Genomic DNA, 15,141 nt, shown 5'->3' with positions numbered 1-15,141 from the left:
TCAGGGAGAAGTAGTTTTACAAGGTTGGCTAATTTAAAGTGGAATAAAATATGGATATATGGTCTTTTTATGGCGTGGCTGAGAATGGTCCCTAGGGTGATGGGTGTGAGTTTTTTAAAGGATGGCAGGAGGGTTAATGCAAAATGTAAAGTATTGAGATTTACTTTTATTATGTTTCAGTTAGAACGTAAGCTTGAAAAAATAAACACAAATAAAGAAAGAAAGGAAGGCTTGCTTTAAATCACAGGTTTTCTCAAGGCTGTGTTTGAAGACTATCTTTGCTGATGGATGGTCTTTAAAGACAAGACTGTGAAGCATCGCTTTGACTCTGAGTCTCAGAGCAACTCTGGCTTCCCTACACTGATGCCTAAAATACTTCCTGCAGGAGTCACATCGGCGCATGTTACAAATTGAGCGCTAGCTGACAGATTAGGAAGTGCAGGACTTGTGCCAGAACAAAAGTGAAAAGTTCGTGAAAATGAAGCAATGTTTTTTTCTTTTTCAATTTGATGTGACACAAAATTCTAATCTTTTTTTAATGTACATTCATGCCAGTGCTGCTAATATTTATACATATTACCTATAGGACAGATAAACAGTTTGTTACGATATGAAAACGTCTATCGTTTCATATTACGCTATCATTTGTTTCATTGTGTCGCAAAATAAACTGTTTACAGCAATATTTTTTCATGGTTTTGATGGTCACTTTAGAATTCCTTAAAGTTCTCTCTTTGCCTTATATTTAATATAACCACACTACCCTTACTCTACATTAAAATGTTCAGTGGGTGTTACAGTAAATTTTAACATCCAGGCATCAATGTAAAAGACAAAGTTTAAAAGAGTTAGAAGTTAGCAGGAAATTAGCAGGAAGTTAGCTCACTAGTTTCCGGAAACTAGCGACATCTCAAGTTCTTGCAGAAGGATTTCTACAAAACAAATACGTTACTTTGGACATAAAAGAAAATAGAAAACAAAAAACTAAACGGCAGCAACATTTGTAAGGTTGCTGAAGTTGGGTTTGCTGGTATATAAACAACTTCTACCCTTGAGATTGGTGGCAGTCTTATTTAAAAAAAATTCTGATTCAAGCAAAGAAAAAGCGCTTTTGTATTTCAGTATTTCACACTAGCAAAAACAACCAATAGACCAAGCATCACCTTTTCCACCCTAAGCCCTTCTGAAACCAGTCAAAAGGGTTTAATAAAAAGGAAGGACAAGGAAAGCACATTACTGTCGATAAAAGAATTAATATATGCCTACTTATATATCTTTTTTCCTTAAATCTTTCAGCCCTGTTTTTATCCTTGGCAACAGCACTGCTGTAGTTGCACTGCTCATTTCCCACTCAACCAAAGCTCTGCCGTGAGTGCTGCACGTTTTTGTTTTCTTCGATGATACAACAGCAAAGTCACATCTAACTTTCATTGACCATCTGCCTCTACAGCTCCAGTGCAACCCACCTCTGGTCTTACTTCAATCACGTCTGCAAGGTAGGAAAAAAAAATCCTCTGAGTTAGACCAGACGGCTCACTGCCAAGTATTATGCAGCAGGGCACTCAAGGTTGCTTTAAAAATCTATGAGATATTTTCGCCTCTGTCTCAAAATTAGAAACTGACAGGAGACCTCATGCCAGCAGTCAATCAAACAGACAAAAGCGGTCGTAAGTGTGTGTTTGTGTGCGTTTGCTGCATCGTTCAGACCGATGCTGTGCTGTGTCATCTCGGAGCATGTTCCTGACTGTCACCTCCACCCTGTGACTTTTTCTCTCATCCTTCAACCCACCTTCACATCAAAAATGGATTAACTTGTGCAAGCTGCAAATGCCGCCTCTCTTGAACGTAATCTTAATGAGTCCCAGTTGTGAAGAACAAAGGCTCTGTGCACAGAGACACCGGGCAACTCTCAATTAAGGCCGGCTGATGCCCTGAACAAGTAAAGCAAGCATGCACATGTGTACACACAAACACACACACACACACACTGCAGACTGTCAGCATGGAGAGGAAGGTCGGGTGCAGATGAGGAAACATCACGCTGCGAACATTTATTAGGGGAGACATCTACAGAGGGTCAAGACACAAAGACAGTAGTAGAGGGAAAAGAAAGACATACAGTAGCACCGTGCAGGGAAGGAGATCTTTATCTGTGTGACCACAGCCTTACCCAGCATGCATTAGTAGCAGGTTGGCATTTGTTAACATCATAAACCGTTGGTTTCTTTCCCAAATACCAAACTGCCTACACACACACGCACACACCCTAGCAAACACACACAAGTACACTCGAGTTAACCAGCGGTGAGAGTGGGCCAAACGCCATTCTCAGCTCAATAGACAATCCCAGAGATAGGAAGGGTTTTTAAGTCCAAGCAGCTTACCCAATCATTTATCAGATTAATACTTTTCATGAGAATAAACCAGTCATAGAGAGAGACATATGGAAAGTGTTAAACTGTGCTCATCTGAAAACCACAGAAATATTACATAACCGAAGGTCAGCCTCTGTGTGTGTGTGTGTGTGTGTGTGTGTGTGTGTGTGTGTGTGTGTGTGTGTGTGTGTGTGTGTGTGTGTGTGTGTGTGTATTAACGCTGTGGCTTCAATCTGAATGAAATCATTAGGATATCTCTTGGGCCTTTAGTTTGCATTGAAACTACAATAAATCATTTCCCTTCAACATCTCTGTTTCTGTTAAAATGGAGTTTGCTTAAAAGCAAGTTCCTCATCTTATTAACCACTCAAAGCACATTGCAAGTCACATTCCCTCATTCGCACTTTTATTCTATACACACAGCACATTTCCTATAAGACTCAAACTCCTAAACGTGGTCAGTTGTCGGGCTGTTACTATCTATCACCAGTTCTCCTCCTATTTCTGTACAAGTTAAGTTAGAGTGAAGCTGTGCATGGGCCTTACATTGGAGTCAAGCAGATCGAGGCTGTCCAGGCTCTTGCTGCGGTGAATGCGGCCTTTGATGCGACGCAGGGAAGGTTTACCTTGGCTCATAGGCAACGAGAGAGTGGATGTGGCAGGCATAGCCATAGCACCAGCGCCACCAGTAGCACCTGTAGGCTCATCTAAACATCCAGGAGCACCTGAGGGGGATAACTCTCCATCTGCCGGGGTCACCCTGCAACAGAGACACAGAAAGTCAATGAAAAGTCAAGAAATAGTCAGTAAAGAGTCAGTGGGGTTAAGTTTCACACTCATCAAATCAACTCTATTTTTGGAAATGTAGTGTATCTACTCAGCACCAAACTGCATTTAGTTGATAAAAATCCAAAAATCTACAAAAGTTAGTTGAAATCTTTGGAAGATCCTTTCTGCCCCTGGTTTTATTTTATGCCATCTGTAAGTCAATATTTCTGGTTATTATCTCAAAATTTCAAGCTAGGTATCTCAGCATTTAAACTTACTCATTCAAAACTTTGAGAAAATAGCTATAAATTGAGAAAATGAACACACGCATACGTCTCACTTGAATTCACCTGTTACACTCATATTTAACATTTCTGGGGACAAAATCTGCCAAAATCTTGAATGTTTCCCATAATGCATTGCTCGTGGGCTCAAACACTTAATGTAGCTACATATATTAAAAACAACAGCGCTCACAATGAAGATGATTTCTCCCAAGAGCTAGCCACAAAAAACACACATGCTAGCAGACAGCACTGCTGTATCTGAGGGAAAACATAAAAATGCCTGAAGCATCAAAGTGACATAACTTTCCTCTTGCTGTCTTTACTTTTTAAAGGACATCTTCTCCTGTTGGCTGTAGTGCCATTTAAGCAAGTGTGAATAATTGGGCTGAATGTCAGCGGGTAGCCTGCAGATGGGCACTAGGTAGGCAGCATCCACTTGTCTTCTATTATTAAGCCACAATGAAGACGCTTTGCTTCTTACATGCTTGGCTGCAAAGGTCTTTTAAGGTGAACTGCCTGGAAAAATAAGTCACTGCAATTTTGATTGTTTCCTCAATCACGCCTTAAAATGTTAACAGAATACAATTGTTTAAGTTATTTCAAATTCTTCAAAGGAATAAATACTTTTTAAAAACACCACCTACATACATGGTTTACAAGGAAAAGGATATAAAGATACAGTCATGGTAGAGAGAAAGAACACTCTGTCAGTTCAAAGGTTTAACATGTTAAGACATCATAAAACAATAATCTGGTCCTTACAAAATTTAAAATTACTTTAAGACAAGCTCAGTGACATATCACATTTCATTACTTATTTAACAAAAACTAAGCCAAAGTGCAGAAGCAGTGTGAGAAAAACTAAGTACCCCTCATGATTCAGTAGCTTTTAAAACCACCTTTAGTGGCAATAGCTTTAGTGTGCAGAGGAGTTGTGGTGTGCAGGTGTGCATTTGCACTTTGCTCTCCTTGCAAACCAAAGCCGTGCTGCCATGGCCTTTTTAGAGCGAAGAAGCTCATCGTTCAGTCTTTTTCTAATTTTAATGTGATGGATTTTAACATTTAACAAGCCAACTGAGGCCTGTAGAGTCTGAGATCTAGCTCTTTGATTTTTTCTGACCTTGGAGTGAATTTGCTGGCACGTCAACTCCTGGAAAGATTGGTGACGGTCTTGAATGTTTTCCATTTGTGAAAAATCATTCTCACTGTAGAATGACAGACTTCAAATTGTTCTCAGAATCCTTCCCAGATTGATTCAGTTTAATCCAAGTTTTATTTATACAAATGGTAAATGGCCTGTATTTATATAGCGATTTACTAGTCCCTAGGGACCCCAAAGCGCTTTACACATCCAGTCATCCACCCATTCACACACACATTCACACACTGGTGATGGCAAGCTACATTGAATTCAATTCAATTCAATTCAATTCAATTTTATTTATATAGCGCCAAATCACAACAAAAGTCGCCTCAAGGCGCTTCATAAATAATGGAGCCACAGCCACCCTGGGGCGCACTGACAGAGGCGAGGCTGCCGGACACTGGCGCCACCGGGCCCTCTGACCACCACCAGTAGGCAACGGGTGAAGTGTCTTGCCCAAGGACACAACGACCGAGACTGTCCAAGCCGGGGCTCAGACCGGCAACCTTCTGATTACAATCACACGACCCCCTATTGGCAAGCGTTTTGGCAACAGTGGGAAGTCCCTTTTTACAGGAAGAAACCTCAGGCAGAACCAGGCTCAGGGAGGGGTGGCTGGCTTCACAGCACCAGAGATTAATAATAACTAATGATTAATGATAACTGATGACAACTGAAGATCATTGCTGATATCGTTTCTCTGTGGCTTTGTGTTTACACACGCTTGAATGCTTCAGACCAGCAAACTGACCAATTATCTGCTTTCATAATGGTGTTTACGAATATATTTCTTAAATACACAATAACACAGTGCATTTAAGTCATTTTAAGATCTAAGCCATCTCGGCTCTGCAGTAGAGGCCTTTTAAAACAAACACTGGGCTATTTGTTGCACTTCAAATGTATCGTAATGACAAGTCATCAATCAGATGCTCGTACCAAAGTATTATACTGTCATGTGTTAAAGTTGACAACACATGACAGTGTCAAGGAAAAAAATAAATAAACCTACTGACAGGCTGTCAGTCTTTCTGAGCATGAGGACGGCAGGAGCATGATTAGGGGTTTCCGCTGTCTATTGAGCATTTTAATAGCCAGCCTGTTTTTATAGTTACCAAGCAGAAGTAAAAACAAAAGACGGTAGCACCACATGCTACACATGCTGCGCTCAAAGCCATCCAATCCCTCTGAAGGCTCGTTTAAACTAAAGACTGATTTCCTGGTAATAATTTGTATGCCATTCAAACATATAAAAAAACCTAACCACATATATTTGACTAATATTTCTTATTCTTATTTCTTAACCAACGGCAACATGGCTACATAACATACATGACAGAGCACTTTATTATATGCCTATACTGTCAATACATCTGGCTGCTCCTTTCTAAAGCTCATTAAGCCTCTTATATGATGGTATTTGTTCCCAGCTAGTCTCCTCACTGCCAACTTTGAAGCAAAAGCCATAGTAGTTTCTGAAAACACACGCTTTGTGGTAATTTTAGCACGATTTATTTGTGGTGTGTTGTGTATCAGAAGGCCTTAATCCATGCACATTAAGCACTTTGCACTTGCATTTAGACCTGAAACTGTCAATAAAAGTTGTTTTTGCTTGTTTTTGTCCAGCAAAGGATTTGGATTTCAAGATGAGTCTATTACAGTTTTTGCCCGTTGCTTGAACACTATAAACCCATGCTTAGACTAAAGTAACACAAAGTGAAGCTGTTGTTACCATACCTCAAACACATGTACCCCTACCTTAAACAAAAGCGCTGCTTTGCACCCCAGTACCAATTATGCAACACACCTACTCCCTCATGCAACACACATGGTCCTGCATGCTACACTCTATTTCATACATAAGACACTTCGCTCACAAAATGAAATCTCAGGGTGCCATTCGGAAAACACATGTATCCAAAATACAAAACACATCGGGTAATTGCAACCACTCAAATACACACCTGAAGGCACCTACTTGCAAAACCGAACACCAATTAGCCAACCACAAAAAGCCCTCAGCGTAGCCATTCCAAGAACTTTGCAAGCATGGATGGAGGGAGAGCAAGAGGATATTTACCCCGGTGCCTAGCGGGAGAGGACATTGCTTGCGATGTTGATGAGGTCCTGTGGCCAGACCCCAACAGACGGCGGGATCCATGAGCCCACTTATGCACAATTGTCATGGTTTTTTGTGTTTACAGTATAGTGTTTTTTCTATTGCAGTACTATTGTGTTGTTGTTGTTTTATTTGCTGTACCTGTATTCATGGTACTGCAATGTACAGTATTGAGTAGGTCTATTTGCGTTTATGGTTGTTTGGAAATGTGTCTCCTGTAAATGTGCCTTCTGAATAAACAATGGGAATCAAGGACTGCAGTGTTTTATGTACAGCAGACTAGTGTGTTCCCCCTGATCTGTGAGTGTTTGCATATGGTGCAGGTATGTGTCATTTTGTCAACAGAGTTACATTTTGACAAAGGAATGTTAGGTTTTGACAGCAGAGTTTAGGTTTTGGGAGTAGAGTTCCAATTTGGCACAGATGTGAATAGTATATTTCCCAGTGTTGTGTCATGTGTACTTGTGTGTACAGTTTTGGCACAGCGAGCGGGGTTTTGCAAAATGTGTTCAAGCAGTGGGCAAAAACTGTAACAGAAGGCTCAGTTATAGCCTCACATTTAGGGGGTGAAATCTGAGGAACACTTTCAAGTGTAATTAGCTAAATAGAATATATTGTGTTTTTTGTGTTCCCTTTTCTGCAGCTCCAACTCTGTTTTAATATGGAACAGGATAAAAAAAAGAATGCATATCGATAGCTTCACAGTGTCTGAGCTGAATACTAATGTAAGCCTTGAGACCTCAGTAGACATCATGTCCTGCTATCCTGTTGATCCTTTAAAAATGGATAAAAGGTGACCAAGCTAATAGATTTTATTTTCCTCCAATTCTTTAGCAAATGCGTTAAACAACTTTGAAAACATACTTCTTAACAAGAGTTGAGATTCTAAAATCTTAGTAGCAGGTCTTTGACGTTTCCTTTAGTGCACATAGATGATTGAAGCTAAATGCTAACCAACGCATGCTAACATACCGACGATGATAATGCTAATGATGATAATGCTAACATAGTGTTTTGCAGGTGGGTGGGGGGGTGGGGAGTTAAATTTGGCTGATCTCTTCTTCAAAGTCATGTCTTTCTGCACCTACGGCTACCAGTGTGGCTGCTACTTCCACATCACTCCACAAGGTTTTCATGACCACTTCTGTACCTCTGTGATTACATTATGGCAAATATCTGTGACGAACTAACTCAGCTTTCTTCTCAGTGATCCCAGGTTATTAGAGTAACGACAAAGAGACCAAGCAGTTTTTAGTGGAAGAGCTCACATTCTCCAACCCTGCAGGTGGGACAGCTGGTCAGGAGAGTGACCAGGAGGAAGCTCGTGATTTTTAAAAAATAATGTTTTTAATGTCAACAACGTGCTTTAAATTCATCCCAAGGGTCAAACTGTACATTGCGTTCTACTGTAATATATTGTAATAGACTGGGTGAATTTGGGTGCATGCCAGCTAGTTTTTTTGGACACACCAGCACAATCTTCAATCATCACCAGTCCTATCTGTCATATTTGTGATTATTTTGACATACTGGAGTAGATCCAGTGTGAGCCGGAGACCCTGGTGCAATTGGTCTGAACTGGACCTTCAGACAGAAATCTAAAAATAGAGATCTAAAAATAGCATCTGTGCTGGAAGCGCTTCCCAAGGTGATGACACTAAAGAGGAAACTCACCCAAATTTAAATTAGGTATTAAATCAGGTAGAATTCTTCTTTTTTTATAGGCTGTGTTAGAGGGCAGTTTTCTCCATATTCAGTATCTCAGTTTAACGTCTTATCATGCCAGCATTAGATAATTATCATTAACACAATGTGAACTCGAGGAAAGCCATTTTATCTGCACTTCATCTTCAAGGTTTGCCTTTTCTATATGCGACCTGCACCTGATTCATCTTTGTATTTACTAACAGCTAGAACGCACGTACAGAGCTCAGTCTCTGTCACTGTAATCCCAGTGTTACTTTCACAAGGGGATTTCATTTACACACAAAGCGTATGAAGCTCTTTGGTTTTAACAACACACTTCTAAGAATGAGGAGCGCTGATAGGGCCTGTATCTGTGTGCTGGTTTACAACCTGTAGGTCATTCTACTAATCCTACACTAATAGATGACATCACAGGGTAACAGAAACCGGAACTATGTGGCTCAAGGATTTGAGGTATTAGTGCTTACATGGCACTGCATTTTATGTTCATATGAATATGATGTCTATTTACATAAAATAAAATTGTTTTATTATTTGGGCAAGATATAATACTGTGCAAAAGTCCTGAGCCATTTCTTTATATTATGCAAAGAAAATGAGAAAAAGGTTAAGTAATTTATTGAAACGTGTGCAAATAAACACAGAAATAAAGCACATACGGTAAAAAAAAAAAAGTCTTTACAACTCTAATGAGCTTGAAAGTCATCACCTTTGTTCTTCAACACAGCCTAAACTCTCTTAGCCGAGCTTTCTTGTAAATCCTTTAAGTAGTCTTCAGGAATAGTTCTCCAGGTTTCTTGAAGGACATTCAAAGCTCTACTTTCCTAGACTGATTCAATAATATTAAGGTCCAAGCTTTCACTATCCACGACTGATCGTGTTCCTCTTACCAGATATGCTTTTACTGTAATGGCAGTGTGTTTGGGATCCTTGCCATCCTGACAAATGAAGCTTTTTTTGCGACAGGCTGCTGGTAACAATTTGCCTAAAGATACAATTTAAAATAAGTTCTTTGCTAAGTTGTCTGTTATATGTAGCCACAACACTGGTTCAACCCTTCAGACAGAGACTCTTTTTATGATTGAATAATTCATTGGTCAGTGTTTAGTGACTAAAAAACAAACACATTTTTGAAAATGGTCAGGTACAGGGACTGGACTGAAAATGAAAGAGCAGCCAATTTCTAAAAAAAACTTTGAAAGACCTTCCGCAGCTTTATTTTTGAGTCATGTACGAGAGCATACAATTTATGATGTAATAGAGACTGTAAGACTTGTCAGTCCTGCATCCCTAATGGACTCATCATTGTTTCATCTAAATCCATTATAGCAGTGCTTTCCGAAATCTGTGAGGAGACTTTATAAAAATGTAACATACCTTGAATAGGGCCATTTTTTTTTACAATTGTTTTTATTTTTGCAGTAATTGAACTATAATCAATAGATAACATACATGCTGAAAGTCAGAAAATGTAAGCTTGTTGATTTTCTGCTTCACAAAAACTGTAAAAACAGAGCACAAATATAAAAACTATACAGAATACTAGAAGTAGCAGAAGATGAACAAGTTCACGCTTGCAGCTGAGGCACAACGCTGCTTCCAACAGCAGCTGGTATCCTGTAAATAAATTTCAACAAAACCAGACCACCATAGTTTGCTTTGATGTGCTATTTGATATGATTAATTTAGAGCAAGTACAAAGAAAATATGGGAGGAGACACGAATCCATTTGGGGTTGCATCAGGAAGAGTTTCCAGCGTAAAACATCTGCCAAATAAAAAATGTAAGGGAGGAGCCTACAGGAGCTTTTACAAAAACAACATATGCAGTGATTTAAAATAAAACTACGTGGTAATATTGGGTTTGATGCCAACACCGTGTTTCAGGAAAGTTGGAACAGGAGCAAGAAAAGGCTGGAGTCGCAGTCAAATACTTTTTGAGGTCGAGGAAAGATATAACAGAGAATCCATGAGGACAAGAGAACTGCTCAATGTTTCACTGCACTTACATAACTTTGCAACAGCAGCTGTTGCTGATGTGGGTCTGCTGTGGTCACACTACCATGTTTAGACTTAGACCTTACACATGTCTGCCTGTGCATTCTTAGCAGTATATTATATGCAAGCTGGATAAATGTAGTAAAAGTGATTAACGTGACTTCCTGAAAAGCCTGGAATTAAAAAAAAACAAAAAAAACAAGTTACCAGAAAAAAGGCAAAGAGAAATGTTTGTATTAAGTAAAGTTGCTCACCCTCCTGCCTGCTTATATTTGATCTTCCCGCTGAAGAAAATCCAGTTTAACTTTTAAACTTCTGCCTTTTTTTAAAGGCTTTCAGCATCTGAGACTAAAGTCACATTAAATAATGACAATCATAATAATTAATTGCTGGCAATAAAGCAGAACTCACAATGAGGACATAACTAATGCAAACTGAATTTTTCTTACAACATTTGACTTTTATTATTTTAATATAGCTCATTATCGTTATGTGGTTCAGACAAGGCAGCAGCTTCATGCAGATGTTACCAAGATTCATACATCACCCGTAGATTCAACAGATTACTGAAAACACATCAGCATATTAGCAATGATATGACATAACATGGAAAACAGACTTTTAATTTATATGATGATCACGCATTATTAGTCATGTTGGCTGTGAATGGTCTTTGGATTGTGCACAGAGAGATTGAGGAAAGATGGATTGGGTGTTTGCCACACTGAAACACATCATTTCTGGCTCACAATATTATTAAAAGATTACGAGAAGCTGGAGAAATCACTGCACACAAGGGGCAAGGCCAAAAACCAATAATGAATGGTCGTGATCTTTGAAAAAAACAAAACAGAAACTCTAGACACAGTTCTCTGCTGGAAATCACTACATGGGCTTAGAAATACTTCTGAAAACCACTGCCAGTAAACACACTTCATCCGAAAATAGGAATTGAGACTTTGGCATACATAGGAAAACAAGCACATGCACATGAACTACCAGGAAATGCTGCTGCCTCCTCTGGGTAGGAGCTTATTTAGGATTAGGGCTGGGCTATATCATACCGTTCACGGTAATACCGGTGTAATTTTGGGCAACGATAAGAAAATGAAATATCACGATAGAATATGGGTAAAACGTGCATGCGCAGTGCCTTTGTTTACTTACGCACATGGTGGCGACGCAGAATGAGAAGAGCGAAAGTGGATCGTTAAATGAAACGAATGAACCAGAATTGGTTTGTAAAAATGCTGCAACTTCAGTGGTGTGGAACTGGTTTAGCTTTCGTCTGTCAGATACACAACAAAGCACTATTTTTGGTAGAGCATGCTAGCGGGCCGTCGTTATTACCGTGTTGTTTGGAAAATACGGCACACTTAAAATCAATCCTTTGATTTTTGTGAAAATCGACAGTGCCCCTTATAGAGCTGGGCGATAGAACGATAACGATATGTATCGCGATATAACTTTTACTCGATAGAGAAATTAGGCTATCGCGATAGACCTCGCCGCTCTTGTCCTCTTAAAAAAAAAAAAAAAAAAAAAAAGGTCAGCCAATCCAAATTAAGTAGCGCAGAGCCAAACCAATCACAGCCGCAGCGTCACGTCGCGTGACTTGTTACGTACAGCACAAGTACCAAGCCGCACATGTGTATTTGTTTGGGAAGCAGCCAGCGGGTAATGGAGGAAATGAGTGTGCCGACTAGAAAAATCAACCGAGCATGACTGAAGAGAAAACAGATGATGGTTCCAACGCCGGAGAGATTGTCGAACGGAAGAGCCATAGAAGTTCCGTAGTGTGAAGGTATTTCGGCTATTTCAAGTCTGACATAAAACAGAGTAGCGTGCACTGTAAATTGTGCCGAAAGCAAGTCTGGAAATACAATAAACTGGTGCATGCGTCACACTGTGCGCCACGTTATTGTTTCAGTGAAATGAATTTCTACAATACTGTTACTGTTAATTCTACTCTCTGCAGTGTTTAAATGCTTACATATACACACAGTTACTGTCCCTCCACACATACGACTCGGTTCTGCTTCTATGCCCCAGCTTTGTTTACTTTTTCCCACCGAGGCTTCTAGACTTCTGATTGGCCAACATTTCTGCACGGTTAGGAATCTAGCGCCACCTGCTGCTTTGGCATGTTCATAGCAGCGTTTTCCTTCATTTCTGCCTTTATGTGTGGACGGGATTCTTTTTTAAAACGAAAACGGAAAATCTCCGTTTTCAAAAATACCCGTGTACGTGTGGACGTAGCCTCAGTCTCTGACTGGAAGCGCTAATTCGTCATTCGGCTTTTGTCAGACTAAAGTAACTGTTAAAACTGTTTGAAAAGCTCAGCTATACAACAAGGAGAGATTGAGAATTTCCTTTTAGTTCTCAGTTTATTTGATATTGACAAAAGTTAGTCAGTTTTGTCTGTTCTTCTGTAAAACAAACTAAGATTTTTTTTTAGAATTAATATTTTGTTTCTAAGTGGAATTGACAATTTAGTCTGTTTCGTTTGTTCTATTTTGAAACTTAAACGCTTTAGCGGCTGCCTTTTGTGTAGTTTGCAATATTTGCCTTTATTTATCTGAAAAAGTCTCATGTTCCTTAAGTACATCTACCCTGTTGAACTTATTATGAGAAATAAATATTTAAATCAAAACAAGCTGCTGATTATTTCACATTTTACTTGTGAGCAACGGCACATTTAAATCTTACAAATATAGTTATTTGGCTTATATCGTGATATATATCGTTATCGACTGAAATGAAAAAAATCATATCGTGATATGAAAAAATCTCATATCGCCCAGCTCTAGCCCCTTATAATCCCGTGTGCCTTATGTATGAATTCTGGTTGTGTTTACTGACCTCGAAATGATTTTATGTGGTACACGGCGCTCGAAAATCTGTCAAATGTTTTAGTACAACTTTGCTAAGCTACGAACCCGCTTGATGGATTGTCGGAGCGTTATGGCTATATTAGGCAGGCGCCTCACGGAGTGATACGTACTGTGCTTCAACATAATATTACCGTATTGTGTGTGTGTAACCTCTTTTTAAGTTTTGTGGATGTTATACATGGTTATGCTGATGGTTATGTCGGCCAATTTCCACTGGAAATGCCTTTTGGTTAAATTGTCAGCAAGGAATTTGCACTGTTACAGTTTTTTGGTCATATCGCCCTGCTCTCACACCAATTCTCTCCATGTCCTCCTTCACAACATCCACGAACCTCCTCTGTGGTCTTTCGTTTATGCTGTTAATTAATGAGACATTAAAGAACAAACAATATATATGCTGACATCCAAATGACACCTTGTGTATGTGAATGTGAGCAAGACGGTGCCAAATTCTGTAGATTTAAACAGGAGAACGGCTCTGCAGCACAAGAGTCGGGGTGATAAACTGACCTGACTGCAATCTGGACCTGTCACTTATATTTGGCACCTTATAAAACTCCCAAATATTGGAAAACAGGTGACACAGAGACAGACAAACATTCCTGCTCACGTTCACACCTGCGGCCAATTAGGAATCCCCTATTATGCTGACAGACATGCTGGACTATTGGAGAAAGCCAGAGCTCTGAAATACTCAGCGTTGTTAAAATAAGAGGTAATGCAATACGCCCTATTGCAGTAAGCTCCCTATTGCAAGTTTATTTTTCAAAGCATTTTGCTGAAACCAAACTCTTTAAAAAGCAATTTTCCTCTGAGCCCAATTTGGGGTTTTTTTGTGGACTTTTTTACTATACTTTCAGCTATACTGCAGGAATTTAGTGTGATATCTTTAGCTGTGCAAGGCAGTGGATTAGACTCAGTCTCTCTGTCTGTTCAGACAGATGTTAGTTTCACTTTTCACTGCCTCTGGAGGAATACAGAGAAACTCACAAACAGGCTGGAGTGCACTCATGGAGCTAAACTCAAAGTGTTCCCTCCAGTGCGAACAGACAATGACGGGATCTTACAGCACGAAAAGTAAAGAAATACTCAGACACATCAGGCACTAAATGTAGAGAGAGGTGAAATGGATAAATATTACATGAGACTTCAGCCCAAAATAGAGAATCTCCCTCATGTCCACAGATTAACAATACCACTAGCTAAGATTAACAGATTACCTCATCCAGTAAGTAATGTTATTTATATTAAAAAACATTCTTTGATTATTGTTTTAAGTAGGGCCGTGCCACATCTTATCGCCAGTGATAACGCTGGTATAAATGTTTATGTGTGATAAAAATGTCATATTGTGATATCATTGCTATAGGAAGGCCATGCATTTAAATTTCCTAGCGCCACAACAATGAGACAAACCCGGGCATGTCTGAGAGCGAGAGCCCAGCGGAGATTTAACACCTAACCACGAAGCTACTTCAACAACTTCTAACAAAGCAAAATGTTTTCTTGCAAAATATGCACGAAAACTGTTTTAGCTAAAGGTGGAAATAACAATACTAGCAACAAAACTAGCAATTGATGCTAAATTGAGCTTCGCAGGAACGCTCGCTAGCTTCGCTCTATATGACAGGAAGAGCAAACAGTACATGTGGAAATAGTGGGAAAAGCCATGATTTAAGCAATTGTTTAAAAAGCTCAACCCAAGAAACAGCATCCCAGGTAGAGAACATCTTTCAGTCTTATTAGGTGACAACATTTTGCAGCTCTTGACAAGTTACAAGTAGAGATGGACCGATCCGATATTACGTATCGGTATCGGTCCGATACTGACCTAAATTACTGGATTGGAT

At 39.5% G+C, this 15,141-nt stretch overlaps 1 protein-coding gene across 7 annotated transcripts in view; it reads right to left on the bottom strand.

The window, feature by feature from the left end:
• The window catches only part of tjp1a (tight junction protein 1a), a 106,019-nt gene that overhangs the window by 77,224 nt on the left and 13,654 nt on the right, over positions 1-15,141 (bottom strand). For all 7 annotated transcript variants that reach the window (XM_085402683.1, XM_085402686.1, XM_085402682.1 and 4 more), the window contains exon 2: positions 2,922-3,135. In XM_085402683.1, coding sequence (XP_085258809.1) covers positions 2,922-3,135 — 214 coding nt within the window. The remainder of the gene's footprint in view (positions 1-2,921; positions 3,136-15,141) is intronic.

The sequence above is a fragment of the Rhamphochromis longiceps genome, linkage group LG1, assembly GCF_057381845.1.
Source record: "Rhamphochromis longiceps isolate RC_006_pf linkage group LG1, R_longiceps_female_GT1.1, whole genome shotgun sequence".
NCBI classification, from domain to species: domain Eukaryota; kingdom Metazoa; phylum Chordata; class Actinopteri; order Cichliformes; family Cichlidae; genus Rhamphochromis; species Rhamphochromis longiceps.
This window is presented reverse-complemented; position numbering and strand designations above follow the sequence as displayed.